General features: G+C 38.3%; 1 protein-coding gene and 1 non-coding gene across 2 annotated transcripts; both read left to right on the top strand.

Moving 5' to 3' along the window:
• The first annotated feature begins 275 nt into the window (after positions 1-275).
• On the top strand, positions 276-382 carry LOC131226402 (small nucleolar RNA R71). Its single transcript, XR_009161789.1, has one exon. It is a non-coding gene; the product is annotated as a small nucleolar RNA R71 (small nucleolar RNA).
• Positions 383-5,910: 5,528 nt separating this feature from the next.
• Positions 5,911-24,527, top strand: LOC131226215 (WAT1-related protein At4g08300-like). Its single transcript, XM_058221993.1, has 7 exons — positions 5,911-6,104; positions 14,855-14,917; positions 16,659-16,775; positions 18,021-18,249; positions 19,070-19,228; positions 20,907-21,058; positions 24,338-24,527. Exons 1-7 carry the CDS (start codon positions 5,911-5,913, stop codon positions 24,525-24,527), a joined length of 1,104 nt encoding a protein of 367 aa, XP_058077976.1.

Genomic DNA, 24,527 nt, shown 5'->3' with positions numbered 1-24,527 from the left:
AAATTTTCTTATGAGATTATTCACTCTATAAATGAGATCATCTTCTTCTTTCAGGAGATACATTTCGCCTTTCTCCTTAGATTGAGTTGGTCTAGACGTAGTGTTTGATTTTGTGTAATAGTCCCAAGATTGTGTTTTTTCAGCCAGACTGTCGAGAGTCTCATACCTCGTCGACATCTTTATTAATGAACTCTCCATTACACATTATCTCGACCATTTAGCGCATGGAAGATGTCAGTCCATCGTAGAAAAAATTTGTAATGCGCCACATTTCAAATCCATGTTGTAGGCATGAACTGACCAAATCTTTGAATCTTTCCCAACATTGGAAGAATGTTTCATCTTCCTTTTGGGCAAAGTTCATAATTGCTTTTCTGAAGGTAATCGTTTTATGATGTGGGAAGAATTTTTTTATGAATTCCCTCTGCATGTTGTTCCATGTGCCAATGGATCTAGGACGCAGTGAATGTAACCATGTCTTAGCCTTCTCTTTTAAGGAAAAAGGAAAGAGTTTCAGCCTGATTGTATCCTCAGATATATTAGGAACATATAATGTAGCTATAATCTCATCGAACTCTTTCAAATGTAAATATGGACTTTCTGATTCAAGTCCATGGAATTTGGGAAGGAGTTGGATAACTCCTGCCTTGATGTCCATTTGTCCTGTGTTTTCAGGGAAAATCATACATAAGGGCGTACTCACTCCCGCCGGTTGTAGATAGTCTCGTAAAGTACGAGGCGGGGGTGTCTGATGCATCTCATTCTCATCTTGGGTATCCTCCACCCTGGGTGGAAGTAGAGGAGGTTGGTCTTCAGCCATAACTTCAGTTAACTCAAGAAATTTCGAGCGGTGTCTAGTCCTGCGATGGATAGTCAACCCCTCAACCAATCCTCCTTCGGAGCCCGTGAAGATGGATAGTTAGCCTGTGGCTGGAATCCTCAGTATGATTGAGGGCTGCGAGTGTTGCATGCTCAAGTGGGTTGACTATCCATGCGATGGATAGTCCTGCGAGTGTTTCTAAAAGAAGAGATTCTTAAAAGAAAGTGATTATTCCTAAAAATAAAATAAGAGACAAAGTTAGAGTCTAAAAGAGTTTAGAATTAGAAGCTTGCTAGAAAAAAAAATCCTAATCTAGAAATAGCAAGGAGGAAATTAAGAAAGAATTTACCAACCTACAAAACAAAAGAGTTGGGTTAGTTTCCAGAAGGGAAAACTATAAAAAAAAAAATAAAAAAAAATAGAAAATTCTATAATTAAAAGAGAACTAGAATTAGAAAACTTCTAAAACTCAAACCCTAATTCTAAAAATAGAAAGAGTAGAGGATTTGAAAAAGAATTACCAAATTAGAAGTTAATGTCAAGGTCCTACAAAACAAGAAACAGATAAGTTTTTAGAAATCAGAAAAACTAAACCTAAAGTTAGAAAAATCCTAATCTTAAACTAATCCTAAAACTAGTTGATTTCAAAAAACGTAGCCGTCAATCTCCGACAACGGCGCCAAAAACTTGTTCACTCCCCAAGTATAGGGTTGTGATGTAATAATAAACTCGGTAAGACCGAGGTCAAATCCCAAGGGATTGAAACCTGTACGTATCCTGAAAATAACTAGGACTAGAAAAAGATGAAATCTAAATCAGGTGGATTTGAGGGATAATGATGAAATAGTAAAATATGTAGAATTCAAATGTAGAAAACTAGGGATTTAGAGGATCCACTTGTAGAGATTAGGGAGATCTTTATGCCTGCTTCAAAAATCATGGAACTTAAACTGAACTTCTTCTGATATAATTTTAAAGGGATGAAAGATATAAGAATTAGAATGGATTCCATTACCAATCAGATGATTATGAAGGTTAGGAAGGGTACCGCCATCCAACCATGCCCAGGAGACGATGGTGAACAACAGGGCTTCCTGACGTCATAATCAAAATAAGGAAAAAGAAATACTCAAAGCCATTGCAAACCCATTGTAATTTCAGTCACAACAGGCCATTAAAAACTACAAATATTCCCATAATAAAATTAAATCAAAAATCCCTTCAATCTAAACAAAATGTACATGCATCAAGTTCTCCCATCACGCTACAAGCTTCACCTCTTAACCCTAGCTAAGAGGTTTATCTCGACATGATCCTGCTAACTCTTTTAAACAGAAACATAAGTAATAAAAACAAAATAATAAAAAAGAAAAAACTCTAACTATCTCTTTCTCTTGTGCAGCCGTCCAGACTTTGGATCCCCGTTGATAATCCTCTTACACTTTCTCTCTCTCTCCCTTTATAGAACTGTAGTCGGAGCCAAATTTCCGCACTCTATGCGGATGTCTTACGCACAAGAGAACGTGTTGGAGTAGGTATGAAACGACTTTCGCAGCAACAGGTGGAGGACCCGCGATCAACTCGCGTTTGGCACAATAGCAGATCCGTTTCGGCTATCTGATCCATTCGAACTTCTTGGACAGGGTCAACACCCTCTCGTCATATGTCTGGATGGTCTGGATCACCGATCCGACGTTGATTAGAAACACAAAAGGGGCCCACAGCGGCCGGGTTTCCCGGACGTCCGCGAAACAGGGACCGCGTAAGAGTTACGCTGGATCTTAGTGGGGTCCTCGATCAAGCTCTGATGAGAAATCCACTCCGTCCATTTGATTCCTAGCGAAAAACAGGTCAGGAAAGGTGGGTTTTAGATTAGATTCCGTGCGGCCCACTGGATTTCTCATTTCACCGTTCTTCCTGTGTTTGAACGGTTGATATCTGATCTATGCTGCCTCTTGAAATTCTCTCTCCTAGGTCCGCATTAGCTGCGCTGTTAGAGTCTATTGAACGATCCAGATCGACCTGAAGACCTCAGATGGTGGCCCACTACAAGATCACAGCTTCCCGTTTATGAAACAGAGCTTTCTCTGTTGCGTGCAGTAAGTGCAGTCAAACACTGTTTGACGGCTCATGTTAGTTCAGTGCACAGCGCGTGCACAGTCGTCTGATCCAGTGCCCACTACAGGGTTCCGTCCATCTATTGTCCCATCTTAGTTAAGGGATTGAGACCAAACGTGAAGTATATCCAGATGTCATGTGGGCCCAAAATTGATGGTTTATGGGCTGATCTATTCATTGGGCCACTTCTACTGGGATCCAATGACTGAAATTTGACGTGTACGGTTAATTTATGGTCCTCAGTCCATGTATAGAGTTTCGAGCTGAACAAATGGTCGGAACCCTGTGATCTTGACATTTTGATACTTTTCAGGCCCATTTAGGATGAGTGGCTGGAATCCTCCGATCTCTGGCGCGAAAACCTCAATATTGTTCCCGTCCAATGCTTTGGTGATGTCTGAGCATTAAATCCCTGCTTTTAGTATCATTTCCCATTCAACTTCGTAAACACACCCTGCATTACAAACACGATTAATTCAGGCCGTTGAGCAATATCATAATTGTAAATCCATGCAATCAATGGGGTCTAATACGCAATATTTGACCCTCAACACATATATCTTTCATAAATCTAGAACACTGTATGCTTAATTGATAAGAATAACATGTAACGGCCTAGATCTAAAGTCTGTCCAGATTCAATCAGATCTATGGCTAAGACCTCTGTCTCTGAACCTCGCAGAGGAGTTGAGAAAATTAAGTTAATGATTTTAGGTGCTTGGTTGATACAAGCAATAGTGTATGAAATCTCATATACGAAGTCTATCCAGATCTAGTAGAACCTATAGTTAAGTCCTCCATACTCGAAACTCACAGATGAGTTGAGAAAATAAGTTAATACTTATTTTTATATAATTTGCAACCCTTCATGCAACATGCTCATATCCTCATACGCTAAGTCCTAGGGTGTTATGTACTTGTTTTGCAATAACTCAGTATGGTTCTGGGTTGTATACTACCTTCCATAAAATTGATAGAATGAATCGACTAAACATTGTTTTAGAGTTGCAACTAGCCAAAATAAAGGCTCCAGAATTCGTAGTAGGATAGAATCTATGGAATTACCTTCATGCTGAAAAAATAAAAAAATTTCCAACTCAAGTGATTCCTGTTTTGATATGAGCCATTGATTCTGAGTAAGGGCCTCGGTTACGAAAAATGAAGATGTTAGGCACCCTTTTACCGCCCGTGTAAAATATGGTCTCTACTTTGTCAAGCTGTACACTTTCAAATGTGATTCAAGAAACTTTTAGTAAAATAATAAGATTTTGATGTCTAAACTATAAAAGAGAAACTGAAAACGAAATAAGAATGGTAGAAAATAAATTTTTGATTAAGTACTTAAAATAAAAAAGAACACGGAGTTTCAATTACTCCTTTAAATTACATATTCAGATAAAAAAAGATTCTCAAGAGAAACAAATTAATAGCATACTTTACATGATGTTAGATCAAGGCTTACTACTTCAGGTGTTCAAAGTAGTACGATTGAAATATACAAACTCAAAAAGGATAGATCGAAAATACAACGTTACCTTTAAAGTTGAAATAGAATAGAAAATATCAAAAGACTAAAAGTGATCGAAAGAACAAAGAGTTTGAGTCTCTGTCTCTGTCTTAGAATCGCACACAGTCTCCCCCCTCTCCTGCTGGCTCTCTCTTGTTTGTAGTTGTGAGGGTGAAACCCTTCATTATAGGCATTTGAGGTATGGATACATAAGGCTGAATAGATAAGATCAAGCAGGTTCAGTTCTCCCAAGCCTTGGGCTTTAGGGCAGAACAGGGAAATACCCTTGAAAAAGGTCATTATTACCTTTCCCCCTTTTTTGAAATTTCAAATGCATTTTTGCCTCGAAAATTGATCCAAAAAAGATAACTTGCATTTGTGAACCCCACTGTGATGTGCATGACATATCCACACTGACCATCTGTTTTATCAGAAGATTTTACGACCTAAATCCAAAATTAAGACAAATGCAATGCTCAAGTGGCCCATATCACAGGAAACAACGGCCTTAAACGTCCGCCATTAAAAGTTATTTTGTTTATTGGGCCCACATTAATATTTATTTGTCATCTAACCTATTCATGAGATCATAAAAACATTGATAAGGGGTAAACACAAATATAAGCTTCAGCCAAAACTTCTAACAGCTACAAAAATTTTTATATGGCAAACGTTAAATTTCTACTGTTTCCTGTGGTGTGGTCCACTGGAGCTTTGGATCTGCCTCATTTTCGGGTTCATGGCCTAAATGAGGCTGACGTATAGGATGAATGGTGTTGATACATCACGTACATCACAGTGGGCCCTATATTCATTTGGCAGCCATCCTGGATTTTAAAGCCAAAAAGTCACGCCTTCAACATAGGCGCAGTAAATGATTGGGTAATTCCCTGGTAAGTAATTATTACTTATCTACCCGGTAATTACCATTTACTTCAAAAATCAAACAGGCCCTTAGCATCAATGACAAGCTCGGGCGAGCCGAGCGAAACCGAGCCAAACCTCCATCCGGCTGAGAGGAGGCCAGTCATGTTCAAAAAGATTGCAACCAGTAGTAGCATAGCTAGTTTTGTGCGAAGCCGACACCAGCAGCACCGGATTTGTGAAAAAAGCTAACACTCAGCTTGCTTAATCTAGATTATTGATTACTTTCTTATGGAAATTTTAGCCATGTGTACTTGCTCAGATCGAGGGCCACGAAAGTTATAAAGGGCCACGAAAGTTCTAAAGGTGTTTACAAAGGCATTATTTGGTAAAATACATATTCTTCGGGAATTTTCCCCTAAACGTCACTTTATTTTCCTTTTATAGAACCGTTGGAATTCGGTGAGGAGAACGAGATGCTTACAACGTGGAGGAAGGAGGAATCACACGCAAATCATCTTCAGGTGTATATAAGCAGACTGTATGCTGCTTGTGTTGTATTCATGCATGCTAAGGCCATACAACACATACAATGAGTTGTATGGGTGGAATATTGGCCATTTTCAAGAGATTCAAGCCACACCTTCTCACGGTTTTGGCTCAATTTGGATACACATTCCTTTACTTCTTCACTGAAGCTTCTTTCAAACATGGCATGAATCCTCACGTCTATGTGACCTACAGAAACCTTGTAGCTGGTGTGTTCATGTTTCCTTTTGCCTATTTCCTTGAGAAGTGAGTGCATCTCTCTCTCTCTCTCTCTCTCTCTCTCAAAGGTAATCTGCAGCACAGTGCCAACATGGTACATGTGTGCAATCCGAGCCACTCATCAGATGGGTGTCCACCATGAATATGAGCTGCCCAAAATTCAACAAGATCCACTCATCAATGGGCTCACATGGGCACAACGAATATCGATCATTGGTCATCTTTTTTTTCTTTTTCTTTTTTCCAACCATCTATCCTTTTTGCACCCATATCACCGATGATTGAGCTTGGCATCTTCACAGTGCCCCATATATGATGAATGGCCCAGATAATGCACATGTGCGGATAAGTATTGGATGCTGGGAAGCTCTGGTTATGTGTGGGGACAGTATTTCGGCGATCAGACTCACAATCTGATGGGCCTCATCTTTGATGGAGGATCCCCAGGAAATCAATGCTAACCCTTGGAAAAGCATTCATCTAATGATGCCCAATGCTGTGAAAAGCACCCTTGCTAAACTGTTAGAAAATAATCTGTTGGATGTACCGAAAATAGAAAAAATAAAATAAAATATGAAATTCATTTCACTAGGCTGAGAATCACGTAAAACGATATGTTGTCCTTAACATGTGATTCGCCTCCTTATCAATTGCTGATGAGTTACAAGCGAATTGCTTCCAAGATAAGACAAGCCTGTTTGGATCCGACGTGTGGCAATCACGATGGGCCCATTATAGAACAATTCAACACAATAGATCTGTTCTGGCAGAAATAGACAGTGGAAATGTTCAAAGTATTCTAAAAAGGAGATCTGGATTATCTTATGGGAGTTATGATGTTGAGATGATTGATTTTGGACCGAAATGGTCCACTTTATATAAGTACCAAGTAGTGGACCATTGTTAGGTGGCTATTAATGGTTTAGAACATTTGAAAAACATTTCTGATCATTGACCATTAATTCCAGTCGTTTCTGGTCGTCGGATCACAAGATTTAATTGTTGGATCATCATGGCCCATCCATTTTTGGACCGTTGTGACTTTCAAGGTAGTTAGCTATTTTCAGAAACTGCTGAATGTTTCAGATTTATGATCTGACCATTCTCAGTCGCCTATAAAGCCCTAACTCATTTCAAAACCACCGCACCTACACTCTTACTAGACCCATTGCACCGTCTCGCGACGGTTAGCGTAAGGTCGCGAGGGACCAAATTGCAAAGTGAGCAACTAGCACCACTACAACCATACTGACCACGCCCTCACCCCACACCCGTGCTCGTGATCGAGCCCAAGCCCAAGCACGTGTGCATGGGTGCGTGCATGTGTTCCAGCATCTCTATCTCCAAAACATCCAAGTAAGAATACTACCCACAAATCCACATATAAACTCCAAAAACTTTTCTACCATTTCTGATGTGGGACTAAAAGCACACATTGCACTTTTTAATTTGAAATTCCCGAAAACCATTTTGGTGGCAAAATCCTGAAATTTTTAAATTTTGAATATCTTCAAAAATCATAAATTTCAACAATCCCCCACTAGTTTTTTTTTTAAATTTATTTATTTTAACAATAGAAAAATCTTTACTGAAATAATAGTTATACATAAAGAAAGATATCTTACGATTTGAATCTTTTCTTGATGTAAGTATTTTAAAGTTATTTCGATTATTTATTATTTTTTTTTTTTAAGAAGGTGGACCATGGTCACCATGTATATATAAAAGATGAGATGTACAGACATTCAGGTGGTTCTAACAAAAATAACTGGAGCCGCCTATCATATGGAGCAATTACAATGCAAATGTGAAAGAAAAGAAAAAAACTAAAGGCTATGGAGTGCACGAGAGAGCCGGCAGCAAATCAAGACAGGGGAATTAGCATTGAACCAGTTATTCCTATATGACATAACCGAAAATACTACACACATAATAGCTTCTGCATTATGTGTTCTTCCATATTACTTGCTTAGCACTTTTAATGGACATGTGCTTATCCTGTTTCATGAACGATCCCGAGATAACTTTAAATCTCATGAGAAGCAGCACCACTTCTACGTTCACATAGATGAAATCCTTAAAGTGTTTTCGTTACTTAAAACACTTGTCTTATTTGACTGAATTTCATTAAGAGTTTTTAATACTCAAGCTTCTTTTATAATGGCCAACACTTTCATCCTGGATGAGGCTATTTAGATTTAGTGCTGAAACTTTTCACTTACCAGTGAATTGTTATTACCCATTGAACCCAACCTTTAGAAATTTTTTAATTTTGGGTTGGGTTTCTTTCATTGGTGGAACTTTGATTAAAGAGTTTCAACCCCATCTCTTTAGATGTTGTCTTTACTACATATCTCGTCAAATGTTTAATAAAAAGATCACCCAAGTTATTACTTGACTTCACAAATGAGATTGCAATGATTTCATCTTGAATCAATTACCTTATATAATCATGTCTCAAACTTATGTGTTTGGACTTTTCATTATAGGTACCGCTGTAGGCTCTTAGTAGAGTAGCTTCACTATCACAATAAAGTGAAACAACTGGTATAAGCTTCGCATAGAATAGGATTTCTAATAGAAGATTCATTAACCACTCAGCCTCTTTGCCTGTAACAGCCAAAACTATGAACTCAGATTTCATAGTTAAGTGCGTTATGCAAGTTTGTTTATTGGATTCCCAAGATACAGCTGCACCTCCTAAGGTGAATATCCACCCTGTAGTTGATTTGTTATCCCCTGCACTCGATATCCAACTTACATCAGTATATCATTCCAACACTACTAGAAATTCTAAGTAAAATAGCCCTAGTTCTTTGGTTTCTTTTAGATAACTTAGAACTCTGCTTATAGCTTTCCAGTATTCACACTTGGATTACTCGTAAATCTTCTTAGTTTACTCACAGTGTATGCTATATCCGGTCTTGTGCAGTGCAACACATATATAAGACTGCCTATAGCATTAGCATACTCTAGTTGTGCAACCGCTCTTTCACTGTTTTCTTTTAACTTGATATGTGGATCAAATGAGATTTTTACCTCTTTGATTTTCAAGTGATTAAACTTGTTTAGAATTTTCTCAATATAATGAGACTGACAAAATACAAAATCCCAACTATATTTTTTAACTTTGATACCTAATATAGTATCCACTTGTACAAGATACTTCATTTTAAAAACTGAAGAGAGAAACTTCTTTGTTACAGTTACACCTTCCATTTTGTTTCTGATTATTAACATATTATCTACATACAAGCATATGATTACAAAATAATCATTACACACTTTTGAGTATATGCATTTATCAGCAATATTATGTTCAAACCCATAAGACAGAACTTTAGAATCAAATTTATCATGTCACTATTTCGGTACTTACTTTAATCCATATAAAGATTTAACAAGTCTGCACATTTTTCTTTCGTTGCTTGGTAGAACAAACCCTTCTGGTTTCTCTATATATATCTCCTCATCGAGATCACCATTCAGAAATGTTGTTTTCACATCCATTTGATGAATATGAAGATGATATATGGATGCTAGAGCGAATAAGATCCTAATCGATGTTATTCTAGCCACTGTTGAATATGTGTCAAAATAATCGATTCCTTCTTTCTGTCGGAAAACTTAACAACTAACCTTACCTTAAAGATTTGAATTATACTATTAGTATGATATTTTTTTCTTAAATACATACTTACAACCTATTGGTTTAGAACTTGGAGGTAGATCTCCCAGTTTCCATTTTTGCTTAAATATAATTGAATCCATTTCATCATTAATAGCCTCTTTCCAAAAAGTGAAGTCTCATGAAGTCATAGCTTCACTAAAAGTTTTAAGTTCATCTTCTATAATTAAAATCATAGGTATTTTCCTAATGACTTTCTCTCTATCACCCTCAACTAGATGAAAAGAGAGTCGTTGAGAGTCTATTTGATCAGGATCAAGACTCTTCTCTACTCTTACTCTTTGACTCCAGTTGAGATCAAATATTGCACCCCAGTTATTACCTAGTTTTGCATACATGATAATGTTTAACGCTTTATTTTAATCGTGTTTGTGTTGCAAGATGAATTTAAGAGCTTGGACTTAAAAGGGTGCTAAAAGCATGTATTTAATGCTCAGAAATCACCAAGGCAAGGGACAGATCCTATGATGCCGAGATCGAAGAAATTACATATCAAAGATCCGAGAAAATCAAGTGATTGAAGTTAAAGAGGCCTGAAAGTCGTCCTGAATATAAGATCACAGGGTTCCCACCATCCGTTTGACTTAAAACTTTATATCTAGCCTGAGACCCTAAATTAATCGTACACGTCAAAATTCAGCCCTTGGATCTCTGTAGAAGTGCCCAACGGATAGATTAGCCCATAAATCATCGATTGGGTCCCACCTGACATCTGGATATGCTTCAATTTTGGTCTCAACCTCTCAAACTAGATGACAAAATGGATGGTTAAAGCGAATTTATCATACACATCACTGTCGGCCCTACAACAGTGCGAGCGTGCACATGGAGTGTGCATGTTCACGACGCACCAGACCGAGGTCCCTTGGTCAAAGTCGGTTGACCCGACGGTTTACGCACAACAGCGGACGAGCGACCGCTGTGGTGAATAATGGGCCACCATGATCATCCATTGGACAATCTGAACCGTCCATTTGGTCCAGGACGTGGGACAGACTGTACCCATGGACTTCTCTTGGTCCCATGCATGTGTACACACATAAATCGCAAAAAAATGCAGGATGAACGGCGGTAAGATTTGATATAATGGGTCGCACCAAAATCGACCAAAACCACTCATTTCCAACTGGAATCGTGCTAGGAATCTAATGGATGGGGTGGATTTCTCTAAAAAATCACTGTGGGGCCCATCGAGCATCTCAGCGTAAGAAAATTTGCAAGATCGTGCATCCGAGAAATCTAGGATTTTCGGGCAGTTGTAGGCCACCATCCATGATCAGACCAGCAATCCGGACCATCCAGATGATGCACAGGAGAAATTCCGAAGCCATTGATGTTCGTTGTCCCGAAAATCCGATTCAAACGCAAGACGAGTTCGGTTTGCATTACACACGCTGCGTTATTTTGAGCTACGTAACACATCTCCACTGACTTCCACCCACCATCATCTCTTTTGTCTATAAAAGGGAGAGAGAAAGAGAGAAAATCATCCGGGGTAGTCGTGGAGGCGAGGACGTGAGGCAGAGCGAGAGAACGCGTGGAACGGGCTGGTTTCACAAAGTTTTTCTTCCTTCTTCCTTCTTTGGTTTTTCTTTTTCTGAGATTTAGTTAATCATGATTATGGTTAGCTAAACCTCTTAACTAAGGCTAAGAGGTGAAGCTTGTAGTGTGATGGGGTAATTTCTCTTATTTTGATTCATGTCTTATTGAAGTCTCTTAGATTCTAGTTTGATTATGAATGAATATTTTTAGTTTTTAATAGTTTACTGCGACTCAAATTACAATAGATCTGTGATAGCTTGAGATATCTTCTTTTCATGTATTAAAATTATGAAATTAGGCAATCCCATTGTTCACCATTGTCTCATGGGCATGATTGGATGATGGAATCCTCCTAATCTTCACAAATCTCTTATGATTAGTTATGGGTTTGGTAAATTATTGTTATTTGCCTTATCTCCTGGGCATGGTTAGGTGACGGAATCACTTTCAAATCTTCACCACTTTTATCTATTGATGATTAGATTCATGAAAAGTTCAGAGATCTGACAAATCTCTTCTTACCAACTGGATAAGATAGGACTCCAATTCCAAGTTGTTTCCTTGAATTATGCAAGGAAGTTTCCTGATTGCTACAAGTGGATCTTTGCCACCCTAGTTTCTCACCTTTGAATTTTACAAGTTTTAGTTGCATACTTTACAATTATTATCTTATATTTTCTTGGTTTAGATTACATCTTCTTCTAGTTCTAGTTTTAGTTACTTGCAAAATACGTACAAGATTCAATCCCTGTGGATTCAACCTCGATCTTATCGAGATTATTACTACATCATGACCTTATACTTGGGGTGGTGAACAACTCCTACGAGGTTCACTTAGTGTTTCTACATCTACTTGTGTGTTTTTTTTTTAATATTTCATTAGAAGATTGAATCTCAGTATTCTTTTTCTCCTTCAAATACAGATTTTTCAAAGAACTCTACATTTATAGACTCTATGATTACATTGGAGTCTAAGTCTAGAAGTCTATAGGCCTTACTATGTTGTGCATTTCCTACAAGGACACACTTTATAGCTCTTGGTACTAACTTAGTTCTTTTAGGTTATGTAGTTTTGTAGTATGCAAGACACCCCCACACTCTAAGATACCTTATATTTGGTTTTTTTCCTTTTCATATTTCATATGGAGAGGTCTTAGTTTTCTTAGATGAGATTCTATTTAAAACATGACATGTGGCTAACAGTGCTTCTCGCCATAGGTTTAATGGTAACCGTGCTTGTATTAGCATTGAATTGACCATTTCGACTAAGGTCCTATTTTTTCTTTCTGATACGCCATTTTGTTGTAGTGTATAGGGTGTTGTACGATGATGTATTATGCCGTGTTTTTCATAATAGGTAGAAAATTCATTAGAGAAATATTCTCCTCCTCGGTCACTATGAAGGATTTTAATATTTTTAACTAATTGATTTTCTACTTCAGATTTATAGATTTTGAATGCATTAAATGCTTCATCTTTTAATTTTAACATATATACATATACATATCTTAAACAATCATCTATAAATGTTATGAAGTACCTCTTTCCTCCATGTAGGTAAGAATGCCATTTAATTCACATATGCCAATATGCACTAGATCTAATATTTAAGATGATCTCTCAACACTAGGAAATAATTTCTTAATTATTTTAGACTGTATGCATACTTCACATTTATCTTTGTCACTATCATTGTATGATATTAGGTCGTCCTTAGCCATGAGTTTTATGGTACTGTAGCCAATATGGGCTAGTCTACCATGTCATAACATAACAAACTCAATCATGTAAGCAGAAGAATTCTTTTCATTCAAAGAAAATTTGATCATCTTAATACAAGCATAAATCTTATCGACAAAGTTCTCATTCTTAGACAAGATCAGTTTGCTCAATTCAAACACAACCATAATCTCAAGTTTGCTTAAGAGATTCCCTAAGACAAGATTCTTCCTTATGTCTGGGACATGCAGTACGTTGGTCAGGATTACTTTCTTTCCAAAGGTAAAGAGTAATTCTACGGTTTCATTGCCTGTAACTTTCGATCGACCTTCATTTCTCATTTGAACCTTTTGACCATTAGTCACTTCTTCATAGGTTTTGAAAGCAGATCGATCGTTGCATACATGGACTGTAGCACCTGTATCATACCACCAACCGGAAATTTTCTCTTGAACTAAGTTCACTTCTATGACCATTATTGCAATATCAGCGTCTACTGCATTAGCCTCTTTCTTAGGCTTTTTGAGGTCCCTAAAGACTCGGGCAAAATGTCTGGTCTCGCCACAGACATATCAAGATCCCTTGGGTTTCCTGTTTTTCTTCTTTTGGATTTTCTTGAATTTTCCTTGATTTTTGTTAGGTTTAAGGGATTCAATTTTCTCATAGTTATTATTTTGGGATGGTCTTTCTACTGCATTCATGTTGGATGAGGATGCACCATTAGCATCATCCTTTTTATCTCGGTTATGGGATTATTCTTCAATACAAAGATGCTTTTGGCTTTGTTCCAGAGTGAATTCCTCGAATTTATACAGTAGCTTCTTCCTATAGTCTTGTCAGTTCGGAGGTAATTTTGTGATAATAGTTCCGACTTGAAAGGATTTAGATAGGTATAGTTTTAAAGCCTTTATTTTGTTTACAATTAATTGTAATTCACGGATTTGGTCTAGCAGCGGCAAATTATCTATCATCATGGAGTTGAAATACCTGGCAATTAGGAATTTCTATGTACCTTTCTCTTCAGCCTTGTATTTGTATTCCAATGTGCTTAAGATTTCTTTAGCTGACGTAGTCCATATGTACAGATCATACAACCGATCAGAGAGAGCGTTGAGAATATATCCACAATACAACAGTTCATCTTCTTGTCGCTTGATCCTAGCAGCGACTAATTCTGGAGTATCAATGTCTTTCGCTTCAGGCAGAGGCTGGAGATTCGGGTCCAAGATGCAGAAGATCTTTAGAGCAATTAGCAGAAATTTCAGCTTGTCATGCCACCTAGTGAAATTCGAACCATTGAATCGGTCTAATCGAATCAGATCCTGTTCATCAATTTGACTGATGCAATGCTTTCGGTGTCTCCAAAATCAATCATCTCAATACCATCTCTCCCATCAGATACTCTAGATCTCATTTTTAGAATACTGTGAACATTTTCACTGTCTGATTCTGCCAAAACAGATCTACTGTGTTAAACTGTTGCATAGTGCACCCATCGTGATTGCTGCACGCCGAATCTAGACAGGCTTGTCTTATCCTGGAAGCGATTCACCTATTACCCATCAACAATTGATAAGGGGGCGAATCACGCTTTAAGGACAGCATATCATTTTACATGATTCAGCCTAGTGAAACGAATTTCATATTTTATTTTATTTTTTCTATTTTCAGTGTATCCAACATATTATTTTCTAACACAAACAATCATAGGCATCCCGTGCTTGGATTCAAAATAGACGGTTGAAAATAAAGTATACCCGACCGAAGAGGGAGAAGTTTTGTCCAGCTACAACATGTTTACTACTGGTTTTACATGTTTTCGTTGCAGAAAAACTAGGCCAAAGTTCACACTCGCATTGTGTTTGGAGATATCTGTACTCTCACTTTTTGGGTGAGTATTCATATTCCAATGTACATGAATGCTATGCTTAATTCACAACTAATAGCTGTCAGATACTGATCGGACGGTCGCCATTAATATCCAAAATAAGAATACGTGCAAAATCCTAGCCGATCATCTGATGTATAACGGCTCAAAAATCAGGTTGATGTGGGCCATTGGCCGATTGATTTTAACATGTATATTTTTCAGAGAGCGCATTAGGTCAGGAAGGGATAACACCTTACTGGATGAGGCCCTGACCTTGGGGCGACTCAAAGTATGTGTTGTATATCCACGCCATCCATCTGCTTTTCCAGCTAATGGTCCAAAAAAAGATGCAGATGCAAATCTCAGGTGGACCACACCGCATGAAAACAGTGGGGGTCGAAGGTCCACCATTAAAACCTTGTGGTTTTTACCTGAAAATTTATGGGCTTAGTTTCCTCTAACGGCATGGATAATGGATGAAAAACGGAAATTACCCTTGATGAGGAGACTATCATAGAACAGGGAGCCCTCTCTTTCCCGGGTGCCCAAGGAAATTAGGGTTTTAAAAATCAAAGGCTATGTTGGCCCAAACTTATTATGTTTTGGAAAATCCAATCCAATCATTAGTTGCGTGACTTAAGTTTAGATGTAGATGTTAAAAACCAAACCCCATTCTTGATTTCAGTGGATCGTAAGGTTGAAAATAGTGTACACGGTATTGCCCACTCTCCAAATTGTTTCCTTCTATGTGACCCACCTAAATCATAGATTGTCCCGATTATTAGACCCTTGGCCTAAACTGTTTTGTTGAATCTAATGGCTGGAGTGGATTTCTTAAAAGCTTCACTATGATCTTGGTAAAAAAAAAAAAATCAATGTTGTGCATCTCTCCCAATTATTTCTTTTGGTGTGGCCCATCTAAATCACAATTTCTCTTCGTGTTTTTTTTTATCATGTTCTTAATGTTGGATTATGCAACTAATGATCGGGGTAGATTTCACAAACACATCATGGTAGCCCATCAAAAATTGTCATTGGTGTCCTCCTGACAACTAAGCTTGAAGAGATTTAGCTTTTTGTAAACATGAGTGGACGAGATGTTAGCCTTACATGGGTCCACATTTTTTATGTGTTGTATATCCACATTGTTCATTTTTTTAAATTTTTTTAATATCCATGCCTAAAATTAAGTCACACAACCAGTGGTTGGATTGGATTTTAAAAACATCACAAGTTAGGGATTTAGCTTATGATGGGAATATCATATGTTCCTAGAATTTTTCAAGTAAAACTCTTTAAAACCTTCATTGGGCTTACTGTAATGTTTATATTTGCCATCCAACCTGTTGATGAGGTACCACAGACCTATCCAAAGTAAAAACACAAACAGCAGCTTCATTCAAAATTAATATAGCCCCCAAAAAGTTTTTAACGTGTGGTCCACCTGAGATTTGTATCTGCCTCATTTTTTGGACAATGCCCTTAAGTAAGCTGGCAAAATGAATGAACGGTGTGGGTATACAACACATAAATCTAGGTGGGCCCCACAGTCAGGGCCTCACCCGCTAAGCTGCCACCCTCCCTCACCAAATCCGCGTCCATATTTTTAGTACCTTCCAAAGCTATTTTGGGACCACAGGACATATATTGTAGGGCCCACTAGATAAATGACGTGGGAAACAACACTACAAACCATTGCACCATATGATTTGCACAGGGAGGAAACAGGAATAACACATTAGTTGCGAAATTTTGATTACAGGCTCAGCTTATCACCAAACATGTACTTTGTGAGCTTAAGATACACATCTCCAACGTTCGTGACATCCATGGTCAACACCATCGCTTCATTGACTTTTCTAGTAGCAGTCCTTCTCAGGTGGGACCACCTTCATCTCGACCACTTGCTTTGTATTTTACTTCCATCATCAACATCTAAGCATTATTTCAATTAATTAGAGTCCACCAGAATTCTATTCCATTTTAGTTTACTACATATAGGCTGATTATATACAAGGATAGATTTTACTTTTATTTTATTTTATTTTTTGTCAGATTTTATTAGAAAGAGATTAATTAGCTCATATTAATTATAAATTTACTTTTCGAAATCATTCCTCTCTATAAATTTAATGTTATTCTCAACGAAAATAATACACACACACACAATTTCAATTTCTGTTTTTTCTTTTCTTCTTTGGATCAACATAATTTTGGAGCTGGGTGGGATCCCTAGCTGTGGGGCTCACAGTGATGAATATTACTTAAATCCATACCATCCAACCATTTTAAAAGATCATTTAAAGGCATGATCTCCAAAATGAAGCTGACCCAAATCTTAGGTGAATCAGACCACAGGAAACAGTCATCAGTGAATCCTCATCATTAAAAACATCATGGATCCCACTACAATGTTTATTTGCCATCCAACCCGTTGATAAGGTCACAAAGATCTAAACGAAGAGACTAGAGAAATATCATCTTGATCCAAAGATTTTATGGCCCACAAGAAGTTTTTAAATGGTCGATTACCACTATTTCCTGTATCATGGTCCATCTGAGATTTAGAAATGCTGCATTTTTATTTTTATTTTTTGGATCATGGCCTAAAATAAGCTTTCAATATGGATGGACAGTGTGGATGTAGTCACATACATCGAGGTGGGCCCCAAAATCAGGGGTCCCACCCACCTCAGCACCGCGCCTTGAGATCTTCAAAAACTATGATTTCAAGTGGCAATGGTCCAGTCCTACCTTGTAGGCCAGACTTGGGCTGACGATGAATGGCCCAATCTAACTATTAAGTGGGCATGGTTTCCATTCACTATACATGTGTAGTTTAAGGACGTTGGTTGGATCTAGTCATGTCTCAATGATCTGAACTGTTTTAATTAATGGAGTTCGTGAGGAGGGTACTGAAAGAGAGAAAAGAAAGAAAAAGAAATGTTAGATTAGATTACAAATCTTTGATCATTTAAATCTTTTCCTTAAAGGGAGGTATGTCCCTACATGGCTTTCCAGCCTAAGATGTGAAAAATGGCCCATCCTGAATTTGTTTTTATACATTGGTGTCAAAAGGCTCAAATTAGTTTTGATGAATTTTACTGTGCAAAAATTAATTTAGATTGGAGGGTCTGGATAGAAGCACACGTGGTATGGCAAAGATTGCTGGGACCTTAGTTTCACTGGCGGGTGTGATGGTCATGACACTCTATAGAGGACCAGTTTTGAGGAATGTTGGGGATGCTCCTATTCACATCCAAGCAAGTACTACCATCCACGAAAATTGGATGAAGGGATCCATTCTTACAGTTGCATGCTGCATCACATGGGCTTTGTGGTATATCATGCAGGTTCTCTCTCTCTCTCTCTCTCTCCCTCACACACACACACACACACACACATAGAAACGGGCTAGGAATGCAGACCTAAGCCCCGGCCCACTTTGAGGCCCATTATTTGCGCCTCTAAGGGCCTGTTTGGAAGCACTTAAAACAATATTTAATGGCTAAACAACATTTTGAGATAAATATCAGTTTGTATTGTGCATTTAAATGTATTTTTACAAACCCCATCTCATCTTCCACTCAACAAAATAAGAGCTAAAGAGCTAACTTAATGAAATCGGTTTTCATGGAGTCAAAAAGAAAAAAAAAATTTTAAAAAGAAAGGTGCATGAAAATCCTTTTTGTGAAAACCCTCCATGTGGAAGTGCGTTTGAAGAGGCCCTAATTCTATTTACAGGCTTATTATAGGTGGGTTGGGTCATGCCGGGTGCCCTACCGGGCCTGTTTTGTCTAATCATAATCAACCTTGCCCTATTAAGTGTGTCCCAGTCATCTGAGAAATGGGTCAATCAGCGGGCCTGTAGGCCAACCAGACCCGTTGATATGGCTACAAGCCGGGCCTGGCCATTTGTTCATCAGGCAGTAGCGAATTCTGGCCTGGCTCAACATAATAGGGCCAATGCCATGGTGCTGGGCCTGACCTATTTCGGTATAGAGCTAACGGGGTCTGTTTCCATCCTTATTAACAATGGTCCCACCATTTCGGACGGTCCAGATGTACGACTATTTGGTGCATTTTATATCTCAGATTAAGAGATTACTGAACTTTAACAAGCATTTACAATGGTAGACAATGTGATGTATGCCGTCCACACGGGTATTGCAGGCAATCACATTGAAGAAATATCCGGCCCAGCTTTCACTAACAGCGTGGATGAACTTTGTTGGTGGGGCCCAATCAGCTGTTTTCACAGCATGCATGGTTCATAAACCCAAGGCGTGGACCGTTGGATTCAACATCGACCTCTGGAATATCCTATATTCTGTAAGTAAATGTTACGAGAAAAAAAAACAAAAAAAAAACAAAAGTGCACCAAGATGGGTGCACGTGAGTCCACTATACAAGGGACTCCTGGTTGCAGCTTTGAAATCCAAGCCGTTCATATTGTGCACCCGCAGAGTAGATGTCATGTGGAAAAAATACAGGCCCCAATCCACTAATATGTGGGCCAAACAGCTGCATTGATCTGTGCCAATTCTTTAGGTTTCTAGAGGACTGCTAGAATGATGCTTGTCATGAATGTATCATGAGGCCCGCATCATAACATCTTTATTGTCCATGAAGTACTTGTGTTACCTTGATCTAGACCATTGATTCTGTGAACCACCACATAGATGGGTCCTCTCCATGTGATGGTCCACCAAAGCGAAGGTCCCGGTCGATAGGCCTGTTTGCGATAGTTGGTAGCATGGCATTTAAGTTTACGATATCTTTTGTAGGAGAGGTGCCCACCAAATGATACATCTGCCTACATAGTTTAAAATTTCAAAACTCGGACTCATTCAAAGGTCCAACGACTTAAGTAGAGGACTCGATCAAGTCTTTATATGACTCTATTTGAAAATTAAAAAATAAAATAAATATATTTGTAACATTAAATATTGATATTTTTATTTATAAGTAATATAAAATGTCACAAAACATAAAACCAGGGTGCATGGTCTACTTTTTTTTTTTTTTTTTTTTTTTTTTTTTTTTTAAATAAAATAAAAATAAAGGTGGAGCATAACATCTAAAACAGGCGCATGGTCTACTAGTTGAGACCCTTGCTTTGATTTCCTAGGCAGAGGTCACTATTCTTGCTTTCTTAAAAAGAGGTCTTGCATTTAGATCACCCTCTCTCACCTCCTTTTGATTATATATATATATATATATATATATATATATATATATATATATATATATATATATATATATATATAAAGCATGATTGTGCCCCAAACAGTGAGTTGCTTCGAGTTAACCGAGTCAATGAATGACTAGGAACCCTAGTTCAAAAACATGAAAGTTCAACTCAAACTCGATGTTCCACTGAGTTAAGTTAGCTTGGAGGGTTGATCCAACTCAACTCAATATTTAATTATTTTAAATTAAAAATATATTAGAAATGTTAATAGATATTTTAAATAGTTAAATTAGAACAACAGGAATACTGACTTGACGAGGCTCTTCGAGTCTAAGCAGAGTCGGGTTCATTACCAAGTTTTCCAGCTATGCGACTTGAAATCTAGCTGAGTCTGCTAGACACAGCCATGTTTCAAGTTGAATCAGCAAGTTTCGGAACCATGACAAAAACCAAGTTTACAGGACATCCGACTAAGTACATAACAAGCTGAATTGACTCAGCTGAGTTCTTGAGTCGAGCCATTGAGTTATAGAAGTATTCATCTGCCTAAATGTTTAGCCATAGAACATAGGGCTGTCAATGGGCAAGACTCGGGCCTGCCAAAATCAAAATTTTGAATAGGCCCCCCAAAACAGTTCAAAATCCGAGCCGGGGCGTCGACAGCCCTAACAGAACATCTACTTCCCGGGCACACAACAGTAGTACTCAGAAAGTGCACTTAGCAGGGATTAGAGAGGTTTTAGAAAATCTACAATCTTCAAACATGGATGATTAATTCAATATGTATTTTAAATTTCAAGGTTAATGTGTTTGCAGGGAGTGGTAGTCTCTGGTTTAATATACTACGTACAGCTATGGTGCAATAAAGAAAAAGGACCCGTGTTTGTATCCATGTTCAGCCCTGTTGCAGCTATACTTGTTGCAATACTAGCATACTTTGTTCTTGGCGAAAAACTACACACAGGAAGGTAAGCTCTTCTAGCTGTTTTACTATCAAATAATTAGGGCCCACCTTTTAATGATCCAGATAATCCCATCTTGGGTTCCCCACCATGGATGATCATTAACAAAAAATCTCCTCCATCGGATGTCCCAAACCATCTAAATCGGTGGACCATTTATCTTTGCATATGGACCGTTGGCTATATTCTATTTTTTATCCCATTTATTTCTAGCTAGGCCAATCAATGAAGGGTGTTTTTCCAACATCAACCATCCATGATGATGCCCACAGATGAGGAACGTGGATTGCACGCTGACACTGCGAGTAGCCACTCACTATTGTACGGTGCTATGTGGGCCCCACTATGATGTATGAGTTTTATGCACTCCATTTATCCATTTTTCCAGCTCATTTTAGGGTATCAACCCTCAAATTACGTTGATTCAAATCTCGGGTGGACCACACCACACGAAACAATAGTGATTGAACACTCACCATTAAAAACTTCTTGGAGGCCACAAAAGTTTTGGATCAAGATATTTATGATCTAACCATCAGGTTTGATGGAAAATAAACATTACAGTGTGCTCTAGGAAGTTTTTAATGGTGGACAAGTTCACCTGACATTTGAATCTTCCTCATTTATTTTATTTTATTTTATTTTATTTTTTTTGTTTCATGGCCTAAATGAGGTGGCAAAATGGATGGACATAATGGATTAAGCACATACACCAACGTGGGGCCCACAAATCACTGTTCAGTTGCGACCTATTGGCAGTGTCAGTGATAACAGACGTTTACACAAAGAAGTGTGCGTAATAAAAATGCTTGTGTGCGTGTTTGTGTATAGAAATATTTTTGTCCTGCACTATCGCCAAAAGTACAAAGAAGGTTTTAAATATATGCACTCCGGCGAGCGCTTGGTAATAATAAAAGTTTAGTCTTAAACAACCTATAAGAATCAAGCTCTTCCAAGCTTTGATTGGCCTGTTCATGCTATCTTATAGCAGTTTGTCTTATTTTATTCATTAACACTTAGAATAAGGATGGATTATTTGATATATATGATAAACATGCATATCAAAATTTTAACACACATAATCATATGTTATATATATATATATATATATATATATATATATAGAGAGAGAGAGAGAGAGAGAGAGAGAGAGAGAGAGAGAGAGAGAGAGAGAGAGAGAGAGGAGTGTTTGAATTTGTAGTGGCATGTAAGGTATATTTGGAGCTCATGGTAATATACAACGTACTTGTAGTACGTGCATTACATGCATAACTTAGGATGTAGCACATGACAAGTGTGGCATATAAAAAGCTCAAAAAGTTGAATGTGTCATATTTGCATGATTTAAAGATGGACGGTGGGGCCTGTGGCAAATTAGCACATGTGGCATGTGGCGCACAAGGGCCGGACACATTTGTACGACAAGAGCATGGCCCACCATGTACCTCAACATGGATTAGCTAGTCTATACTTTTGTCCTGGAAATAAGGAAAACCTTCCAAGGATCACAAAATATGGAGAACTTGTCCGGGCTTCATGGGTTCCATGTGGGCAAGTTTTAGATAGGAGTGGCAGTGGATCAAGTTTGGACCGAGTCGGGGTCAGCCCAAGTCCAACCCATTTACTATATGAACAACACACGAGCCATTACTCCCTTACCCAACCTGACCCACTTAATGTTGAAAATCAATGGTTTTTCAAAATAAAAAATAAATATTCAAATTTTTTGAAATTTAGAGATTTTCCCGCCAAAAACGCTTTTTGAAATTTTTTGAATTAAAAAAGTGCTGTGTGTGCTTTGTTCCACATCAGAAATGGTTGAAATCTTTTTGTAGTTTATATGAGATGTTGTGAAGAATATTCTTACTTAGAGCTTTTGGAGGAGGTGATACATGGGTTGTACGCACTGGAACACACGCACGCACGCACGGGCGCTCGGGTACGGGCGAGGGCAATGAGGCAGTGTGGCTGTAGTGGTACTAGATGGTACACTTTGCACGTGCGTATCGTGTCGCAGAGTGGTCACTCCCTCGCGACCTTATGCGAGATGGTGCGACCTCGGTGCGATCACGGTGCGATGGGTCTAATGCGATGAGTCTGGTCAGATCCTTAAGGCGGTGTAGATCTGAAATGGCCTGTGGTTTTATAGGTGACTAAGAATGGTCGGATCTTAAATCCGAAACGTTCAGCCATTTCAGAAAACGGTTCTATGCCTTGAAAGCCAAACGGTCTGAAAACAGACAGACCATGATAATCCAACGGTCAGATCCTTTGATCCAACGACCAGAAATATTTGTGATTAATGGACAACGGTTAGAAACATTTTTCAAACGTTCTGGACCATTGATAGCAACCTAACAACAGTTCACTACCTGATGCCTATATAAACTGGACCATTCCAGTCCGTTTCCATCATCTCAACACACTCCTCTCTCCTATCAAATCAGATACAATCTATAAGCTTCATTCTAAAATACTTATAACATCTCCACCGTCTGAATCTGCCAGAAGAAATCTATTGCGTTAAAATTGTTCCTAGTGGACCTATCGTGATTGCTGCACGCTGGATCCAAAAGGCTTGTCTTATCCTAGAAGCAATTCGCCTGTAACCCATCAGCAGTTGATAAAGGGGGTGAATCACGCTTTAAGAACAGCGTATTTATACGTGATTCAGCCTAGTGAAACATTTGATTTGCGAATTATTTTTTTTAATATTTTCGGTGTATCCAAAATACTAATATTTCCAACACTTAAAAATTCATCAAGCCTGACCCAATCAAACCCCACCTGTTTAGATGTAAATGGGTCTAGTCAACTAATCTAATCCAATCCACCATGACCCAACTCAAGTTTAAGAATGAAACACTACACTAAGGCTATCCACATAATTAAAGTGGATACGTGCTTACACAAAGGATGCATATACAGATTTCTTCTTTATTTTGTATGGGGTTTTGGATTGGATCGGGTTAACTCAACTAACCAATGATAACTTTTATGGTTGGGTCAGGTGAGATTAAGTAGGTATCAAACCAAGCCCAAACCATTTACTTAAAGGGGTCACAGTCTAGCTAGAGCCTGATCTGCTACCCATGTAGCTTTCCCCAAACCCACCTCAAAAATGGGTTAGGCTAGTTGACCTATTGCCACCCTAGTTGCAGCTAAATCATGGATAAGAGGCTATTATATCCTTGGCCAAACCGGCTAAGGGGCATGACTTTTGCTGCAACTAAATGGTTCATTAGTTGTTGTCTTACCTATCATAATTTTATTGAATTTGTTCAGCATAATAGGAGGTGTTATTGTCATCATTGGACTCTACCTGGTGTTGTGGGGCAAAGAAGGAGATCATGTGGACCAGATCAAGTCTCAAGAGGCCTCCTTGACTTGTGAAGAACCAAAGGAAGGAAGCCAAGATAGAAGTATTTATTTTAGTGGAGAGGGAGATAACTTGAAGAGATCCCTGGAGGTTTAA

This window comes from Magnolia sinica, chromosome 14 (assembly GCF_029962835.1).
Source record: "Magnolia sinica isolate HGM2019 chromosome 14, MsV1, whole genome shotgun sequence".
Classification (NCBI taxonomy): domain Eukaryota; kingdom Viridiplantae; phylum Streptophyta; class Magnoliopsida; order Magnoliales; family Magnoliaceae; genus Magnolia; species Magnolia sinica.
This window is presented reverse-complemented; position numbering and strand designations above follow the sequence as displayed.